The sequence below is a fragment of the Schistocerca gregaria genome, chromosome 5 (genome assembly GCF_023897955.1).
Source record: "Schistocerca gregaria isolate iqSchGreg1 chromosome 5, iqSchGreg1.2, whole genome shotgun sequence".
In the NCBI taxonomy this organism is placed as follows: domain Eukaryota; kingdom Metazoa; phylum Arthropoda; class Insecta; order Orthoptera; family Acrididae; genus Schistocerca; species Schistocerca gregaria.
This window is the reverse complement of record NC_064924.1, coordinates 645,249,780-645,271,401: the sequence shown is the minus strand read 5'-3', so window position 1 is coordinate 645,271,401 and position 21,622 is coordinate 645,249,780. Positions and strand designations below refer to the sequence as shown.

At 42.5% G+C, this 21,622-nt stretch overlaps 1 protein-coding gene across 1 annotated transcript in view; it reads left to right on the top strand.

Annotated features, from left to right (window-relative positions):
* The first annotated feature begins 1,523 nt into the window (after positions 1 to 1,523).
* The window catches only part of LOC126272468 (uncharacterized), a 240,832-nt gene continuing 220,733 nt past the window's right edge, over positions 1,524 to 21,622 (top strand). Inside the window, exon 1 of the mRNA XM_049975346.1 lies at positions 1,524 to 1,681. Within this exon, the coding sequence (XP_049831303.1) occupies positions 1,525 to 1,681 (157 nt within the window). The 5' untranslated portion in view covers position 1,524. The remainder of the gene's footprint in view (positions 1,682 to 21,622) is intronic.

The following is a 21,622-nucleotide window of genomic DNA, read 5'->3' as shown; positions in this document are numbered from 1 at the left end:
GTCATGTGATTGACAAAAGAAGCACGCAAAGAAGATGTGTTGAGAACTAAATGCAAGGGGAAACCAAAAACATATTGTATTAAATGCCGTGTGGCACTGAGTGTTCTCAATATATATAAATGACCTAGTAGATAGTGTCGGAAGTTCCATGCGGCTTTTCGTGGATGATGCTGTAGTATACAGAGAAGTTGCAGTATTAGAAAATTGTAGCGAAATGCAGGAAGATCTGCAGCGGATAGGCACTTGGTGCGGGGAGTGGCAGCTGACTCTTAACATAGACAAATGTAATGTATTGCGAATACATAGAAAGAAGGATCCTTTATTGTATGATTATATGATAGTGGAACAAACACTGGTAGCAGTTACTTCTGTAAAATATCTGGGAGTATGCGTACGGAACGATTTGAAGTGGAATGATCACATAAAATTAACTGTTGGTAAGGCGGGTACCAGGTTGAGATTCATTGGGAGAGTCCTTAGAAAATGTAGTCCATCAACAAAGGAGGTGGCTTACAAAACACTCGTTCGACCTACACTTGAGTATTGCTCATCAGTGTGGGTTCCGTACCAGGTCGGGTTGACAGAGGAGATAGAGAAGATCCAAAGAAGAGCGGCGCATTTAGTCACAGCGTTGTTTGGTAAGCGTGACAGCGTTACGGAAATGTTTAGCAAACTCAAGTGGCAGACTCTGCCAGAGAGGCGCTCTGCATCGCGGTGTAGCTTGCTCGCCAGCTTTCGAGAGGGTGCGTTTCTGGATGAGGTATCGAATATATTGCTTCCCCCTACTTACACCACCCGAGGAGATAACGAATGTAAAACTAGAGAGATTAGAGCGCGCACGGAGGCTTTCAGACAGTCGTTCTTCCCGCGAACCATACGCGACTGGGACAGGAAAGGGAGGTAATGACAGTGGCACGTAAAGTGCCCTCCGCCACACACCGATGGGTGGCTTGCGGAGTATAAATGTAGATGTAGATGTGGTTTGTACCATTTCACAAGAAATATATAGTTAAGACTTGAATAGAGTTTAGTATGCTATACGATACGGTTAGATCCCAGCGTCTTATTTTGAGGACGGCCGTTACATCAGCATGTATAAATATTGTTTGGCTATTTTTGTACTTATTGTGATTGATACGCTATGTACATTATAATTAAGGAATAAAAGATTCAATTAAAAAAACTTAATTTGGGACTTAACGGGATAATGCCCTAACTTCTTCCACGTGCCTAGGTAGGTAGGTGGATGAGTTGCGCCTTCTTACGGCACCCAGCGCATGCCGCTGCGAGTCGACCAGTCCGGAAGAGGTGCATACCGCCGAGCCGTAGGGAGCGTGCAGCTGGGCGCGTAACGCTCGCAAGGTCGCCGTCCTAAGTGGCCTAAGCAGGAGTTGCGGAACAGGTGTAGCGACAGGGCGCCGACGTCACGTCACGTCACGTCACGTCACGGCACGTCACGCGCGCAGATACGGCCGCTGATAGGCTATCGCGCGGCGGGGCGGGGCGGCGGCGGCCTCAGTCGCCATGGGAGGCCGCCGGGCGACGCCGGGCCACCACACGCTCGCGGGCGCGTCCACGTCTGCGTCATCGGCGCCGTGCTCTCCACCACCGCTGCCGCTATCGCCGCCGCCGCTGCTGCTGCTGCTGCTGCTGTTGCTGCTCCCCGAGCCGTGCCGGGCCCGTGAGTACCTGCCGTTTCTCTTCCTTCCTATGTACCTCTTCAGGATTTCGGTTGTGTCACACGTCAGCGAGAGCAAGATGCACGAGAGGGTACTATCAGGCAGTGTGAGCGCATCAACACCAGTTTAATTTAGCACCGAGCCACGGTGATCATTGTGTATGGTAGAGGAGGCAAAGTTTCTCTTCCATAGTACTACGTCTTCAAGACTTCGTTTATGCCTGTTTTCATGTAGCATGATATAAATCGTGGTATGAACAATTTTGACGCAAATGCTAGGGACAGGTATAGAGTGGCGCACGAAATGTGTTACCAATTGTTTCTTTCACTATTTACGACGCACATTAGTTATTCCGCTGGGATCTCTAGAGCAGTACCAGCAGAGCTTGGAAAAACAAAGGAGTTACGCAATCACGTGTAATTCAAGATACTGCCGCTAGGAGACTAGTAAGCAGCAATGGCTGACAATGGAAGACTGACGACACAGCAACGATCGGCAATTGTGTTACTTTTTCGTGAAACGAAAAGCCTTGTTGTGATACAGAGGCGTTTTCGACAACAGTTTAACGCACGATGGGTCCCTTGCTAGAAGACCATCCAAAGGTTGTACGATAAAATTGTACAGGAAGGAACAGTATTGGAAGCGAAGCCACTTCGGCCTAAGCCTGTTTCTTCGCCAGAGAATACTGAAGCGGTGCGAGTTTCTGTACAGAGAAGTCCCGGGAAATCGTGTAGAAACGCAGCAGTGCAACTGGGAATATCCAGACGCTCCGTTCAACGCATTCTTAAAAGTGACCTCCGTATGTACCCATACAAGATGACCTATGCACAGAAGCTCACAGAAGAACACAAGCAGCAGAGACTACTATTTGCTCAGTGGGCGGAGGATAGGGAAGAAACTCTCAATAACGTTTGTTTTTCAGACGAGGCGCATTTTCATTTAGACGGTGTGGTTAACAAACAAAATGTACGCTTTTGGGCCACTGAAACCCCACACGTGCTTCATGAACGACAGCATTATGCCCTCCGAGGACTACAGCGTGGGCAGCAATTTCCAGTCACGGACTAATTGGACCCTTTCACTTTGAAGAAACTGTGAACAGCGAGCGTTATTTGAGCATACTTCGCAATAGCTTGATTCCAAAGCTTTTTGCTACTGCCTTGCCCTTCAACGCGTAGTGGTTTATGCAAGATGGAGCAACGCCACATACTGCAAACACAAGCATTTCGACATGTGCCGTAGGGTAATCACTAACTTCAGTGTTGGTTTGAAGGAAGTTAGGAAACGAAATTGAGGACATATTGAGCATGTGCTGAGTTAGAACAAATCACCATGGGCGGATCTTCATTGTAGTATATGTTCCTTTCAGATTGTATTGACAATGAAGTTTATATTCAAAAACAAAATGGTAACACATTTGGTGCGCCACCCTGTAACTGAAAGGAAGACTCTCGCTACAACTGGGAACGTGACGTTAGTATAAACAGATGGTGGTGATGAAACTGCGGTTTACAGTTTAGTGTCACATAGTTATCGTAATAATAATGTAATAACTACATGCCGTGTTTGGACGAGCGAAAGTCTGAGATTGCTCTCACCATGCTCAAAAATCAGTGCGAAAAAACTATATTTAAGAAATTGCTTATAAACGGTCTGCTTTCTGTCAGCATCGTGCGACCAGCTTCAGTTACACAACGATTCTCAAATCCAATTATCTACGATGTGGTGGCAGTGTTGGCAGCATCTGCTTCGTGTCTGTTACTTACCTTACATAAGCCACTTGTACTTACAAGAATGCATTCCTTCGCCGCCGTTGCCATCTCCCCATGAAAATTTAGTTATACAATTGAAACAAGTCTCAAAGTTTTAAGGGCAGTATTGTTATTATCATTAACATTTTACTTAGTCGTAGCAGTTCATAACACGATATGTCTACAATTTTATGTCGGTGGATTTATTGGCCCATGAGCCTGAATAGTAAGATCAGATTTGTACGGCACCAAATAGTACATATAGTTCACGTGGAGAGCACGTGATGAAATACAAAACGTAGAGGTGCTAATATTGCAAATGACAAAATTTCCGCGATCGAGTGCAGAGGAAAAGTTTTAAGAGATTGCTGCAAATGGTAAAAAATGGTTCAAGTGACTCTAAGTACTATGGGACTTAACATCTGAGGTCATCAGTCCCCTAGAACTTACAACTACTTAAACCTAACTAATCTAAGTTCATCACACAACACCCAGCCATCACGAGGCAGAGAAAATCCCTGACCCCGCCGGGAATCGAACCCGGGAACCCGGGCGTGGGAAGCCAGAACGCTACCGCACGACCACGAGATGCGGGCAATAAAGTATTTTCTTTTTCTGTTTGTGGGAGATGTGTCTCGGAACTTGGCCCTACCTTTTGTTACGCCTTCCGTATTAGGTGTGGATGAAAAAATGTGAACATGGTCTTCGGAATTTTATCCTTCTTTCTAATGCGGAAGAGATAAAAATCATGGCGGCTACTGTGGCCGAGCGGTTCTAGGCGCTTCAGTCCGGAACCGCAAGGTTACTACGGTCGCAGGTTCGAATCCTACCTCGGCCATGGATGTGTGTGATGTCCTTAGGTTAGTTAGGTTTAAGTAGTTCTAAGTTCTAGCGGACTGATGACCCCAGATGTTAAGCCCCACAGTGCTTAGAGCCATTCGAACCATTTGAACAAAAATCACGATGTACGTGGCAGTGTAACAGGGGAGCTTATTGTTAATGCGTGTATCTGGTGTCCTACAGTTTCACCCTTAATATCTTAGGTAATACTCATATGAAAGGAACCAGTTAAATTCGTTAACCAACGCATTCAGAACGCTATTTCTCATCTGCGTGAAAACTGAAAATTTGAGCCTGACAGTGTTCATGAGAAGTAGTTGCTTTAACCAAGTAATCATAGTAGCATACGTCCTTGGTACGTATGTAGGAGACTAGATTCGCAGTAGCGTGGACTGTTGTCTACAGTTTCTGTACATAACAGTAAGGAGAGATGGGCTACAGAGTGGGGCAGGAACTGTCGTCATAGGAAAGTAGGGCAGGAGAAGAATTATTCAGCGAACAAGTTAACACAGCAGACAGATTTACTTAACTTGCGTTTCTCCAAGCGAACGGAAAGTACAAATAATACAGCAAGAAATAGAGTCCAGCCCTCAAAATGTCAATTAAGATTAGCCTTGCTGCATTAAGCACGAAGGACGCTGTCATTGTGAAAAGACACCAGGTGCAAGTGAGTTGTGTGGCTGCTGCCGGTCATCCTATATTGCTGCGGCAGAGGGTACTCGCAGTCCAGGGCCACTGGAGGAGTGGCCCCAGGGGGCATGCACCACTGGGTCCATCAGATCCCGTGCGATTGGTGTGGGCGTCAGATGGAGACTCGCAATCCCATCACCAACTTTGCAGCGCCAGTGGAGAGGTACTGACACGTGATACCACATGGATGACATTCCACATTCCGTTCCAGTCATACACAGATTTCATTGGTTTTCCCCTAAATCGAATAAGGGAAATGCGGCAATGGTTCCGCAGAAGAGGATACTATAGATTTTCATGCCCATTTATCCCCAATCCGAATGTCTCCTCCCTTATTGTTTGAATACATGATCAGTGAACATGCATTGGAAAAAGTCACATTCATTAAATATTAGGACGTATGTGTACGGAGCGATTTCAAGTGAACCGACTTCATAGAACAAATCGTAGGAAAGGCAGATGCCACTCTGCTGAGGTTAATTTGAAGGCTCCTCGGGAAGTGTAGTCCACCCACAGAAGAGTTAAATCATGAAACCCTCGTGTGCCTGAGACTTGAGTGTTGTTCAGAGGCCTGGGAATTTTATCACGTAGGATTGATAAACGGAATAGAGAAGATCCAAAGAAGAGCAGTGCGTTTCGTCACGGGTTAGTTTCGTAAATAACAAAGTATCATGAAGAGTGCATTTTATATACACTCCTGGAAATGGAAAAAAGAACACATTGACACCGGTCTGTCAGACCCACCATACTTGCTTCGGACACTGCGAGAGGGCTGTACAAGCAATGATCACACGCACGGCACAGCGGACACACCAGGAACCGCGGTGTTGGCCGTCGAATGGCGCTAGCTGCGCAGCATTTGTGCACCGCCGCCGTCAGTGTCAGCCAGTTTGCCGTGGCATACGGAGCTCCATCGCAGTCTTTAACACTGGTAGCATGCCGCGACAGCGTGGACGTGAACCGTATGTGCAGTTGACGGACTTTGAGCGAGGGCGTATAGTGGGCATGCGGGAGGCCGGGTGGACGTACCGCCGAATTGCTCAACACGGGGGGCGTGAGGTCTCCACAGTACATCGATGTTGTCGCCAGTGGTCGGCGGAAGGTGCACGTGCCCGTCGACCTGGGACCGGACCGCAGCGACACACGGATGCGCGCCAAGACCGTAGGATCCTACGCAGTGCCGTAGGAGACCGCACCGCCACTTCCCAGCAAATTAGGGACACTGTTGCTCCTGGGGTATCGGCGAGGACCATTCGCAACCGTCTCCATGAAGCTGGGCTACGGTCCCGCACACCGTTAGGCCGTCTTCCGCTCACGCCCCAACATCGTGCAGCCCGCCTCCAGTGGTGTCGCGACAGGCGTGAATGGAGGGACGAATGGAGACGTGTCGTCTTCAACGATGAGAGTCGCTTCTGCCTTGGTGGCAATGATGGTCGTATGCCTGTTTGGCGCCGTGCAGGTGAGCGCCACAATCAGGACTGCTTGCGACAGAGGCACACAGGGCCAACACCCAGCATCATGGTGTGGGGAGCGATCTCCTACACTGGCCGTACACCTCTGGTGATCGTCGAGGGGACACTGAATAGTGCACGGTACATCCAAACCGTCATCGAACCCATCGTTCTACCATTTCTAGGCCGGCAAGGGAACTTGCTGTTCCAACAGGACAATGCACGTCCGCATGTATCCCGTGCCACCCAACGTGCTCTAGAAGGTGTAAGTCAACTACCCTGGCCAGCAGGATCTCCGGATCTGTCCCCCATTGAGCATGTTTGGGACTGGATGAAGCGTCGTCTCACGCGGTCTGCACGTCCAGCACGAACGCTGGTCCAACTGAGGCGCCAGGTGGAAATGACATGGCAAGCAGTTCCACAGGACTACATCCATCATCTCTTCGATCGTCTCCATGGGAGAATAGCAGCCTGCATTGCTGCGAAAGGTGGATATACACTGTACTAGTGCCGACATTGTGCATGCTCTGTTGCCTGTGTCTATGTGCCTGTGGTTCTGTCAGTGTGATCATGTGATGTATCTGACCCCAGGAATGTGTCAATAAAGTTTCCCCTTCCTGGGACAATGAATTCACGGTGTTCTTATTTCAATTTCCAGGAGTGTATTTACAATTGTCTGCTGACTTCCATGCATACTAGAACGATTACATGCAAAAGTTCGATAACTAACTCACTCCTCCACGTAATATTTTAGTTAAATTTCGACTGCACAGAACATAGTTTTGACAAAACCATATTTGAAACGTAATTTTCGGATATATATTATGTCAGATACAATAAATACGACCCATACGACCCCTAGTGTGATCAACTGCGAATGAATCCAATATACACGTCCCGTTGTCCATTGTTGTGTACACAGCAAATAATGATAACATTTATTGGAAGACTGAAAGACCCCAACGGTGACGTTGAAGGCTGTGTAATGGACTGTTTCATTAAACTGATCCATCACACCCGATGTGTGGTGATTTGTATAGGTCATATTGCACTATTTTTATTACGTAATACATCAAAGATATTACGGTATTCCAGGCGATACAAGATGTGAAATTACCTTGGTACAGGACATATTTTAATTGCCAATGCGTTCGTTAATAGAGACAAAAATGGTTCAAATGGCTCTGAGCACTATTGGACTTCTGAGTTCATCAGTCCCCTAGAACGTAGAACTACTTAAACCTAACTAACCTAAGGACGTCACACACATCCATGCCCGAGGCAGGATTCGAACCTGCGACCGTAGCAGTCGCGCGGTTCCGGACTGTAGCGTCTAGAACCGCTTGGCCACTCCGGCCGGCAAATAGAGACACTATGAAGTAATAATTACATTATGAACGTACCCCATAGGAAAACTAATTCAGTACGTTTTTGTATCTACGAAACTGAATGTACTTCACCATGAAATTATTGCTACAATTTTATACGTCAGTGTAAAAGTGCTGATTTTATTCTTGAATGCCATCCATTCCGTATCGTTTTCGTAAGCCCAGTTCAATCAAATAATTATATGTAGTGAGCCCTAAACAAAACTTTGAACACCCTCGCCGGATATCACTAGAGCAAAACCTCCATATTCTCATAGCGGGGGAAATATGCACCTGGAAATTTTTTGTCACTTTACAGACGTTTTGTTTTCTCTAAACAATCTACGATTTTGTATAGGTAGTTTTTTATGTATGGATTTACGTCTTTTTGTTTGCCTTAGATTTACTCTTAATCCATATTCGGTGTTCAGTGGACTGTTCACTAAATTTAATTGTTATTGTAATTATTCACCACTGTAATAGAACGTAATGTCATCATCGAATTGTATCACTGATATATAGCTATAGCGAATTTTAAACTTCCTTTTATTTCTTTCGTTGGTTCTTCGACGTACACTTTGAAATGTACATGACGAAGCCTGCATCTATGCCTTATTTGCTTTTAACCCAATAATTTCTCTTTTGCCTGTCCCCTTGCATATTATCCATCTTCTCCTATAGCCCACAGATTTTTCATTAACGATTTCAATCCTTTTAAGCAACTTAGCGTTATCAAATGCTTTTTGTAAGTCTACAGATTCTATGAAGATATCCTAATATTTCTAAAGTCATGTCTGCATTATTAATCATAAAGTGAGGAATGTCTGACTGAAGGCTTTATTTTTCATAGCCCCATACTGAAAGAGATCTCAACTTCCTTTACTGTCTTTGGTTTTATTACACTTGCCAGCAGTTTCGATTTACGAAATACTGAGCTGGCTATGCAATAGTTCTCGCATTTATCTGCCCTCCAGTTTACAGTTCTTCATTATTACTATAGTATGGGGCAAGTTAAGGAATATTTTATCAGTTTATTTTGTGACTTGCAGAGACATTGAAGGACAAGCTTTCAGATAAATGGTTTAGATGTTGCTAGTCATCCTCATCATCATCATCATCATTTAAGACTGATCATGCCTTTCAGCGTTCAGTCTGGAGCATAGCCCCCCTTATAAAATTTCTCCATGATCCCCTATTCAGTGCTAACATTCGTGCCTATTCTGATGTTAAACCTATTACTTCCAAATCATTCTTAACTGAATCCAGTTACCTTCTCCTTGGTCTGCCCCGACTCCTCCTACCCTCTACTGCCAAACCCATGAGTCTCTTGGGTAACCTTGCTTCTCCCATGCGTGTAACATGACCTCACCATCTAAGCCTGTTCGCCCTGACTGCTACATCTATAGAGTTCATTCCCAGTTTTTCTTTGATTTCCTCGTTGTGGACACCCTCCTGCCATTGTTCCCATCTAGCAGTATCTGCAATCATCCTAGCTACTTTCATATCCGTAACCTCAACCTTGTTGATAAGGTAACCTGAATCCACCCAGCTTTCGCTCCCATACAACAAAGTTGGTCGAAAGATTGAACGGTTCACAGATAACTTAATCTTGGTACTGACTTCCTTCTTGCAGAAGAGAGTAGATCGTAGCTGAGCGCTCACTGCATTAGCTTTGATACACCTCGCTTCCAGTTCTTTCACTATGTTGCCATCCTGTGAGAATATGCATCCTAAGTACTTGAAACCGTCCACCTGTTCTAACTTTGTTCCTCCTATTTGGCACTCAATCCGTTTATATTTCTTTCCCACTGACGCTACTTTCGTTTTGGAGATGCTAATCTTCATACCATAGTCCTTACCGTTCTGATCTAGCTCTGAAATATTACTTTGCAAATTTTCAACCTAATCTGCCATCACAACTAAGGCATCCGCATATGCCAGACTGCCTATTTTGTGTTCACATATCTTACTCTCACCCAGCCAGTCTATTGTTTTCAACATATGATCCATAAATAATATGAACAACGATGGAGACAGGTTGCAGCCTTGTCTTACCCCTGAAACTACTCTGAACCATGAACTCAATTTACCTTCAACTCTAACTGCTGCCTGACTATCCATGTAAAGACCTTTAATTGCTTGCAAAAGTTTGCCTCCTATTCCATAATCTCGTAGAACAGACAACAACTTCCTCCTGGGAACCCGGTCATATGCCTTTTCTAGATCTATAAAGCATATATACAATTCCCTGTTCCACTCATAACACTTATCCATTATTTGCCGTAAGCTAAAGATCTGGTCCTGAGATCCTCTAAGAGGCCTAAATCCACACTGATTTTCATCCAATTTGTCCTCAACTAATACTCGTACCTTCCTATCAACAATACCTGAGAAGATTTTACCAACAACGCTGATTCAAGAGATATCTCTGTAATTGTTACAATCTTTCCTGTTTCCATGTTTCAAGATTGGTGTGATTACCGCTTTTGTCCAGTCTGATGGAACCTGTCCCGACTCCCCGGCCATTTCAATTATCCTGTGTAGCCATTTAAGACATGACATTCCATTGTATTTGATGAGTTCCGACTTAATTTCATCCACCCCAGCTGCTTTATTGCAGTGCAATCTATTGACCATTTTCTCCACTTCCTCAAATGTGATCCTATTTCCATCATCATTCCTATCCCATTCTACCTCGAAATCTGAAACATTACTGTTCGTATTTTCACCTACATTGAGCAACTCTTCAAAATATTCCCTCCATCTGCCCAAGGCATCCGCAGGAGTCACCAGCAGTTTTCCTGATCTGTCCAAAATACTTGTCATTTCCTTCTTACCTCCCTTTCGAAGACTGCTAATTACACTCCAGAATGGTTTTCCATCAGCTTGACCCATAGTCTCCAACCTGTTTCCAAAGTCTTCCCAAGATTTCTTCTTGGATGCTGCAATTATCTGTTTGGCTTTGTTTCTTTCTTCAACATAACTTTCTCTGTCTACCTGAGTTCAGGCTGCCTTGACCGTGTCATTCCACCAAGCTGTTTGCTTCATCCTACTTTTACACACTACTGTTCCAAGACATTCTTTAGCCACTTCTTGTACTTTTCCCTGTACCTTGTCCATTCCTTTTCCAATGACTGTAATTGACTACATTTAACTAACTGGTACCTGTCTGAGATCGCTGTTATGTACTTGTGCCTGATTTCCTTATCCTGAAGTTTCTCCACTCTTATCCTCCTACATATGGACATGACCTCCTGCACTTGCGGCCTCACAATCCCAATTTCACTGCAGGTTAAATAATGATCAGTGTCATCAAAGAATCCCCTGAATACACGTGTGTCCCTCACAGCCTTCCTGAATTGCTGATCTGTTATTATATACTCAATGACAGATCTGGTTCGCCTGCCTTCCCAAGTATATCGGTAAATGTTCATATGTTTAAAAAAGGAGTTTCCCGTTTCTGTTGGCCTCAATATCCTCTCCAAATTTACCCATAACCTTTTCATACCCTTCTGTTCGATTTCCAATCCTGGCGTTAAAATCACCCATGAGCAGAACACTGTCCTTGTCCTTTACTCTAACAACTACATCACTGAGTGCCTCATAAAAACTATCCATCTTACCTTGATCTTTCCCTTCACAATGCGAATATACTGACACTATCCCAATTTTCTTGCTAGACACTGTCAAATCTATCCACATCAGTCGTTCGTTTACATACCTTATTGCAACTACGCTTGGTTCCATTTCTTTCTTGATGTAAAGCCCTACACGCCAGTGTGCTATTCCTGCTTTGACTCCTGACAGGTAGACCTTGTATTCTCCCACTTCCTCTTCTTTCTCACCCCCTACCTGAATGTCACTAACAGCTAAAACGTCAAGCACCATCTTACTTGCAGCCTCTGCCAGCTCTACCTTCTTCCCCCATTGATATTAATAGCTCCCCATCTCATTATCATTTGTTTGCCAAGTCGTATCTTAGGAGTCCCTGCTTTGTCAGTTAGAGGTGGGACTCCGTCACCTCCAAAGATCCGAGGCATTTTGCTCGGATTGTTGCCAGCATCATATTTAAAGTACCGGGGAAGCAGGTTGCTAGCCTTACTTGCCCCGAGTCCCATTGGGTTTTACTCCCAACGGTTGAGGGACTAACCGGTGGATTTGGTAGTCTTTGCCGTATGAGCACAAAGGTGACCACGACTCAGAATATGCCCGAGATGCCCAGCCTTATTCCAAAGTAACTGGTATCCCGACTGTAGGTACCACTTACTTGGCCACTCATACGTTGCCCGTGGTTCATGAACTAGGACATGATACAGGAAGCCACACCATGAACCTCAATTGTAAAATAATTTAAGGGTGACTTCAACATGTCTATTACATTATATGGGCATCAGGATTCCTAACATTACTAACATGTTACAGCCTAAGTATACTCAGACCATTCATCTAGCATATAACCATCCGATTCATGAAAGACCTCATTAAGAACTGTTTTTTCTACGAAGTGGTTTAGTTTAAATGCAGCATTATTTACATCACCGATTAAGAGCTGAAGGGCATTTTGTGCGACGTTAATGTTGGGTGAAGATTAGATTCAAAAATAAATAAATAGTGTAACTTTCAAAGGTGTCCCCTGCAGAATGCTAGTTCTTTTGATTTGAAATAACCATTTATATTTATTTGATTGGTTTGTGGTGGCAGGAAAAGACAAAATGCGTAGCACTAACAATTAAAAAGAGAGAGCTTTACCCTAAATTTAAAACAATAAAACTAATTTCCAGATGCATTTAAAGCACATGCATTTCTTATCAACAGCTTCATTCTGGTATTAAACTCTTGCAGTTATGTATGTTCATAAGGTAATAAATGTTTTAATGTTGTTGTTTCATTTAATTCACTAGTAATTAAAGCATACCATATTCCTCGAATTCAGTTGTCAGTACCGAAGTAATTTCACTTTTTGAGGCATCTGCAATAGCGCAGTCACTCAGGTTATGTGTTCTGTTCGAAATGATGCGTTACGACCTGTGGAAATTAACACGTATCAAATGTCAGGAATCAGTGTAATGAAGCAGCCCACTGCAGGTCGTTTTGTGTCACTACGATCTGTGATTGTGTCCTCCCGTCTTCTTGAAGCTTACGTAGAATCTAAAACTTGACGTGTAAGTAAAATTCACTCACTGACGACCAGATGAATAAATAAACTAACCGTAACTGACATAAACTAAATCTAAAGCTGCCATAATTACTAGGTGAGTACAGAATGGTTTATAGGTCCTTACATGTTCCTTTTTATGTTTCCATTCCTTATTCGGTAAAAATGCAACCATTAAAAGTATCACGTTGTTGTCCATCTGTCTGTTTGGCTGTCCGACTGATAAAAACTCCCTTTTGCACAGGAATGGGTTAATGTAGCAATTTGAAATTCATGTCACATATTGATATCTACGATCACTTGACGGTGGAAGAAACTGAAACTTCTAAGTCAACGCGATCAACAAATATGGCCATTTACGATGTTTTCATACAAACACATTCATCAAAATCTGTAGAGTACTTCTCGTTGACCGAGAATCATGAAATTTAGCAAGAAATAAGCTTTCGTAGTGCAACTAACGGAAAAAATCCTAAAATTATGAAGTTGTAATTATAACACTACATAAACTTTTTTTGGTCATTTATCTGTCTCTCCGTCCCTCCGACTGCTAAGATCCCTTTTTTTCAGGAACGGGTACACGTAACATATTGAACTTTATGTCACATACTAATGTCTATAGTTCCTTGGTGGTGTAGCAAATATATGCTCTTAAGTCAGTGTAAGTAAATTTTCGTAATCGCAAACCAACTTAACAAAACCTATAGGGTACTTTCCGATGACTTAGAAACTTGTAAATTGGCAAGAACCAAGGTTTAGCAGTAAAAGTAAAGGAAAAGTATTCGAGAATTGTTAATTTATGGAACGAGAAAATATTCTGTGATTTGTTATCTAGCTGCCTGTTTCTCCTTTTTCTCTGGACCAGGTGGAAGTATCAAGTCGAAATTTGCCTAATATGCTGGGGTCTACGGTCCCTTGGAGATGTAAACCACCTAAGTCAATGCAATCGGCCGGCCGCGGTGGCCGTGCGGTTCTAGGCACTTCAGTCCGGAACCGCGTGGCTGCTACGGTGGCCGGTTCGAATCCTGGAATCCTGCCTCGGACACGGATGTGTTTGATGTCCTTAGGTTAGTTAGGTTTAAGTAGTTCTAAGTTTTAAGGGACTGATGACCTCCGATGTTGATTCCCATAGTGCTCAGAGCCATTTGAACCTTTCAATGCAATCAAACGAAACGGCCACTTGTCTCACAAATTTTGACACTCGCAAACTCACTTGTCAAGACCAAAACGGTAGTTGCCGATGCCCTGGAATCATGAAATTTGGTTTCAAAAAAACCGATAATCGTTAATTTGTAATTATATCATATGAAAAAATATTTTTTGTCTTTTGTTCTCCGACTGTCTGTCTGTCCTCGTGTTAAGACCACATTTTCCCAGGAATGAGTAGAAGTATATCTTGCCACCATCGATATCAATATGGATCAGACCAGAATCGAATCCACGTGGTTGACTGACGGCCGTGTCTGGAGCACCGACCACTTAGACTGCAGCTTTTAGGCGGTTTTCCACGCTCATTTAGGCAAATGTTGGGCTGGTCCCCAGGCTGCCTCAGAAAATACGGTGCACAAACTATTAAAATACATCACACTCCGAATACATCCCTGACTTAGGTAACTGACGCATGAGGTGATAGGAACGGCATTAGCAAATTAAATAAATCATTGTCTACAGTGGATCACGTACTAGAAAAGATTGTCACCAAGGAAAGTAGAAAAACAAGTTTCCTCTTATGTCAATAGAGGGCTCGCTAACACTCCTACCGATTACGACTGCAGACCTTGGAAACTGCATTCTGGTGCGATGGCGTACTGTTTTCTAAGCGTGCTGTGCGAATTTCCCTCGGGGCAGTTTGGTGCGCCTCTCTACTCGCGCAGTGTCCAAACGTGGGGCGTGGTGCGGGCGCTGGTGAGGGGGGGGGGGGGGGGGGGGAGGGGGGGAGGGGGTTGCGTGCAGGGCGGAACACCAAGTCGTAATTATATGCCGTGAGGGCAGCGGAAAAACGCAGAACACTCTACACCAGGAAACTCTCGCGTGCGTTCTCAGTATGCACGTTGACCGGTATTTCCGTCTGTAAAAGTCTAGACACAATGTACGTAACTCACAAGGGAAGCTCCCCATCCACCCCCGTCTGATTTAGTTATAAGTTGGCACAGTGGATAAGCCTTGAAAAACTGAATACAGATCAATAGAGAAAACAGGAAGAAGTTGTGTGGAACTATGAAAAAAATAAGCAAAATACACAAACTAAGTAGGCCATCGTAAGATAGGCAGCATTAAGGATCGTGTCACGTCAGCAGCGCCGTTGTTCCGTGGTTAGTGTGAGCAGCTGCGGAACGAGACGTCCTTGGTTCAAGTCTACCCTCGAGTGAAAAGTTTAATTTCTTTATTTTCGCAAAGTTATGATCTGTCCGTTCGTTCACTGACGTCTCTGTTCAATGTAATAAGTTTAGTATCTGTGTTTTGCGACCGCACCGCAAAACCGTGCGATTAGTACACGAAAGGACGTGCCTCTCCAATGGGAAGCGAAAACATTTGATCGTAAGGTCATAGGTCAACCGATTCCTCCACAGGAAAACACTTCCGATGTATTCTATACGACGGTGACGGCATGTGCGTCACGTGACAGGAATATGTTGTCGGCCGACCTAACTTGTACACTTGGCGAGTGGGTAAAACGATTCTTCTACCTTGCCCGATTTAGGTTTTCTTGTGGATGTGATAATCACTCCCAAAAAGTGATGAAGACATAAGAGTCTGACACATAAACTGCAACAAATGAATGCAACAGTTTAACATTCGCACAATTTTCTCTGTGCTCTGTCAAAACATATGTTTTTAACGTTTTCAAATTTTTCCTTGTGTAGACCGTCAAATCCTGCATATGTCCAAGCAAATCTAAACATGTCCTGGAATTTTGGACAGCGAAGTTGATTATGTGTGAGTGCCTGAACTTTGATAATTGTCTGAAAATAAAAATTTAAATTCTTCACTCGAGGGGAGACTTGAACCAAGGACTTCTCGTTCCGCAGCTGCTCACGCTAACCACGGGACCACGGCGTTGCTGACGTAACGCGATCGTTAATGTTGCCTATCTTACGATGGACTACTTAGTTTGTGTATTTTGCTTATTTTTTTCATAGGTCCACACAACTTCTTACTGTTTTCTCAATTGATCTGTGTTCAGTTTTTCAAGGCCTGTCCACTGTGACAACTTATAACTAAACCTGAGGGGGGTGCGATGGGGAGGTTCTCTTGTCAGCTGCAAATACAAATTAAGAGTTTCCGATACACAGTGTAGAACTTAATTATTTAGTTCCTTTATGGCATGTTCTATAGATATTTGGCACGATATGTCTCTAAATGATTTATAACGAGTCAGTTAACAAGTTACATACACATGGTTTACTTCACAACGTGGCTGCACGTCCGCCGTTTACTGATTGCTGAGTAGCAGGAGGTACGAATTTAATATCAACGAACAAATTATCTCATTGTTTCAGCGTCATCCTATTATCTCATTTTACTTATGTGATTTTTACCTTTCGTTTCCTCCCTTCCAGCCTGTAACATTTCATTTTACACTGAAACAGTTTCTACAGGTTGTGTTTGATTTTTGTTCAGGAAAATCGCCACGGCGTCAAGCAAATGCTAGAGTTAACAAATTACATACACACGGTTTATTTCCCAACATGGCTGCACGTCCGTCGTTTACTGATTGCTGCGTAGCAGGAGGTACGAATTTAATATCGACGAACAAATTTTCTCATTATTTCAGAGTCATCCTATTATCTCATTTTACTTATCTGATTTTTACCTTTCCTTTCCTCCCTTCCAGCCTGTAACATTTCATTTTACATCGAAACAGTTTCTACAGGTTTTGTTTGATTTTTGTTCAGGAAAATGGCCACGGCGTCAAGCAAATGCTAGAGATTCAGCTGTAGGCGTTTTTCTACGACAGCAAGAATGTATTGGATTTGATTAATACAAGTAAAGAAAGCGGTAGATGTGCCAAAATAATCACCTATTTAACCAGAGGTGTGGTTAGAGTTTAGAATATAGCGTAACAACGCCTCGAAATAATACTGTTAATGTGTGTACATGAAAATTGAGTTACCGGTACCGATTTTTGATATTAATTATACAAGGAGGCCAATGAAACTTACAAAATTCTAAAGGTTCGTGGTCATAAAAGTGCAGAAAGAAAAAATTGCGTATACGTAGGCATTAAGAGGGGTAAAGAAGGTAGGTGCTATCATATTCATAACTACGACGATACCTTTTTTGTCGCGCATTAAAATGTCCAACACAGAACATCGAAAAACTTCTGCCCTGCTACCGATCAGGTGCTATGGTAGAAATGACACCGCAAAGGAACAACGTTTGTTGAAATCGCATTCTGGGGACGTTCATGTTCCCAAGGTTCATTTGCAGTTAGTAATGCACGCATATCGGGCAGCTGCAACGCGATAACTATTAAGTTGATGTCAGCAATTGCAATCAAAATATTGTAGTAATGATGTCCGTAAATAACGTTATATATTTGTGTTGTTATTTTCTGTAAGAGTACCGTCGTGATCATTTGTCGCAATTACCAGGAACTTTGAAGTAAATACCTAATTCTGAATTTCTTCATTTTGAATAACTATTACAACTGCGTTCCTTTGTTGTATGGAAACTATATTTCTTCTAGGCTATGCCTAGAAGGAGATTGCTAAAGGATCAGACTGAAAGACAAAGAGCTGCGGAGAGAAATTTTTTCCATGGATGAAGTAATAGAAATAATGTTGGCATTGATAATGATAATTCTAATGTTCTTTTGAAAGATACATTTAAAGGCTCACTGTACGTAGTTGCTTTGATGAATGAACAGTGCAAGGTTTTATAATACAAAACAATTCACACCTCAGGTTACTTAACGTTATACAACAGCATTCAAATTGTGTTGTCATAATGGAAAAGTTAATTTGCCGTTTTTGATACAAGCCTACATTTTTCAATACAGTATACCAAAAACTCACTTGCAACGATCGAACAATGAATGAGGACCCAAAGAAATATTTTAATAATGTTCGTAGCTACAATGCAACAGTTTCCATTGCCAATTCTGAGGAAAACGTTTCAGACCGTTTTACATGGAGTACCTGTATATCACTTTAAGCTACAAAACTTTTTTTTATCATAGATTACTTCCAATAAATTCTATGTTTGGTCGTTCACCATGTTACGGGCAGATACGTTTTTATGACACTGATAATGCTTGCCCTTCGCCCTTTCTTACACTTTTCCTCATAGCGTTTAGGTAAGAAGCAAAATTCCCAGTGTGTCCAAGTAAAAATTAAGAATCTGCATATGAATAAATTCCATTTAATTAAATAAAGAAGTTGGACTTCCGTTACCTTATAACACAATTGGTCGAAAGACGACAATCTAATCTACAGCAGACAAACGAAGAAAAAGGCAGCAATGATACAGTTGCTCTAAGGTAGCTTCGTACACGGCAAATACCGTCATGAAACAAAATACTCACCTGCGAAAGTAAACGGAAAGACTGTTGTTGCTGACCGGAAAGATGTATACACAACAACCCAAGCTAAAAACTGTTTCACTGGGGAAAGAGAGGAAACATTTGGATTGCTGTTCTTCGACGTCCTGCTTTACAAACTACCCATTGATTAATATACGACTTGGACAGGAAAACTACAACTTCTAAGAGATACGTGCACGCGGATTGCCAACACCACACTGGAAAAAGGCAGTCTCAGGTTTCTGGTAGGAAAACCACATGTAATCAGTGACAAAGTCGTTGCAAATATGAATTAACGAAAAAATGGAGATTGGAACGTGAAAAGATTATGATTGTCAAATCTCACACTGTAGCAACTGAATAAAACAATGCTGACTTTAATGTAATTTCTTTATAAACCGGTTCCAGTCCAGGACCATTTCATGGTAGTCAAATAGGCAATTATTGGGATTCGAAACCCAAGCAGAACAATTCTGAACGCGTTAACTATGTGAAATGTTGTTGTTGCCGGTTTCATGTTTTCATTTGTTGTGATTAGCGCCTGGATTTCTCATGTTTATTGTGTTCAAAATTGTTCTGTTTGACTTAAATAATGCACCTTGGATTTCGAAGAATATGTGATATGTAATGTTCGTTTTGAAATTGCGTATTTGATTGCGATGGACATGGTGCTGGACTTAAAACAGTCTGTAAATAAACTGCATTAAACTCAGCATCTGTGTTACGCTTTTAATACACTATATGTATGTTGATATCTCTCTTGACAAGATGTTTCAGTCTCATTCTGTCATGAGTACAAAAAAGAAAACAATGCCTTTCTCTTTGTACAAAACTGTTTGCATCCAAAAAACTGAGAAAGTATTCTGATACCGCAAAATTATACTGATCACCGCACCACGGCAAAAAATAATGAGACAAATCACGAAATAAATTCTTTATTATGAACTTTCCAAGTGTCTTACGAGGAAGTTGAATGTCTGTAACACAGCCAACTAAAATTAAATAAATAACAAAGACGCGGAAATGTGTCTTCCTCTTCGGAAGCTGACGGAACAAAGTCACTTCAGCGGCAGACTTCTCTTCCAGACTTCTTCATTGCTTCCCTCCACCAACAGGAGCTGATTTAGCCAGCCGAGTGACTATTCGAGCTACGTTCAATTTAGCTGCTGACGCAAGTTGTTGTTGCGAAAACAGTGGCTGTCTCTGCAGCCACTTCAGCTTCGATCTGCAGATCAACGTGTTGATATTAGCCGCGAGAGTGAGATGGACCGTAGGGACACTCAAATAATTTCTACTGTGTTTCAATAATTTCCAAGCTTTATTGTGAAGATAAGGAAACAAAAGAAAAGTTCGTAGTAGGTATTAAAATCCATGGAGAAGGAAAAAAAAAACTTTGAGGTTCGCCGATGAGATTATAATTCTGTCAGAGACAGCAAAGGACTTGGAAGAGCAGTTGAATGGAATGGACAGTGTCTTGAAAGGAGGATATAAGATGAACATCAACCAAAGCAAAACAAGGATAATGGAATGTAGTCGAATTAAGTCGGGTGATGCTGAGGGAATTAGATTAGGAAATGAGACACTTAAAGTAGTAAAGGAGTTTTGCTTTTTGGGGAGCAAAATAACTGATGATGGTCGAAGTAGAGAGGTTATAAAATGTAGACTGGCAATGGCAAGGAAACCGTTTCTGAAGTAGAGAAATTTGTTAATATTGAGTATTGATTTAAAGGTCAGGAAGTCATTTCTGAAAGCATTTGTATGGAGTGTAGCCATGTATGGAAGTGAAACATGGACGATAAATAGTTTAGACAAGAAGAGAATAGAAGCTTTCGAAATGTGGTGCTACAGAAGAATGCTGAAGATTATACGGGTACATCACAAAACTAATGAGGAGGTATTGAACAGAATTGTGGAGAAGATGAGTTTACGGCACAACTTGACTAGAAGAAGGGATCGGTTGGTAGGATACGTTCTGAGGCATCAAGGGATCGCCAATTTAGTACTGGACGGCAGCATGGAGGGTAAAAATCGTAGAGGGAGACCAAGAGATGAATACACTAATCACATTCAGAAGGATGTAGGCTGCAGTAGGTACTGGAAGATAAAGAAGCTTGCACAGGATAGAGTAGCATGGAGAGCTGCATCAAACCAGTCTCAGGACTGAAGACCACAAAAACAACATTGTGAAGACTTGCTTTTAGATTTTACGTTCAATATTCTTTCAAATCCGGCCACAGGTGTAAACGTATACCCTTCTACAGTGCCATCTGCCACTTAATACTAACATTTCAACAAACATCGTATGACTCGACTTGATGAATTTTATTGTTTTATACTGAGATATAGTAATCAGATTCAGATCCCAGACTCTTTACACAGATTTGCTCAAGGTAATAGTTTCTTATGGTCATTGTGTGTCAATCGATTTAATGTCCAATTTAATGCAATACATTGAATTAACTGTGGTTCTTGTTTAACTTCATAGTTAACGAATTTCTTTCCATCATTTGTAGGCCTTGCGATTTGTTTGTCACATTAACAAGGCTAAGATACATAACGTGAAAGTTTAAAATACAGCATGCACTAGTACTCGGCACAAAGACGATGCGCTATCCAATGACATACGTTTAAAATGCTTTCTCTGAGGTTTGGTCCCTGGATCACATATAGGGGTATACTACAGAGTGTCGAGAGCACAATAGCATTGAACACGCTTTTTTTTAACGGACTTAGAATGTTTTCCATTTTCACTCTTCCAATGGCTATGGCACAATGTGAATTGACTAAGATCTGAAGCAGAAGAAAGTAACATGCAAAAAAGGGGAACTGGACACCATAACAATTCAGTTTGTGTTTGTAACATGCAAAACGTGCGTGACCGACGGCATTAGAAAGGTGCTTCGACGTAACGTTTTAAGGCTTTTTCTTAAACCACCAAAACTAAAAGTTACTTTAAGGTCGCCAACCAGAAGCGCTACAGATAATCGGGTGAACGAAATGAGGTACAAGAGTAAAAAAAGTAGTGGTTGGGGAGGCAAGATGTGTAGTTAAAGAACTCTTAAAACAGCACTAATGACTTGTCCGCCTCAAGGAACCCTATTAGTTAGCTGCAGCTGAACGGAATGCAAAGTGTGGTCAGCATGCAGACTTTTTTTCATTTTAACG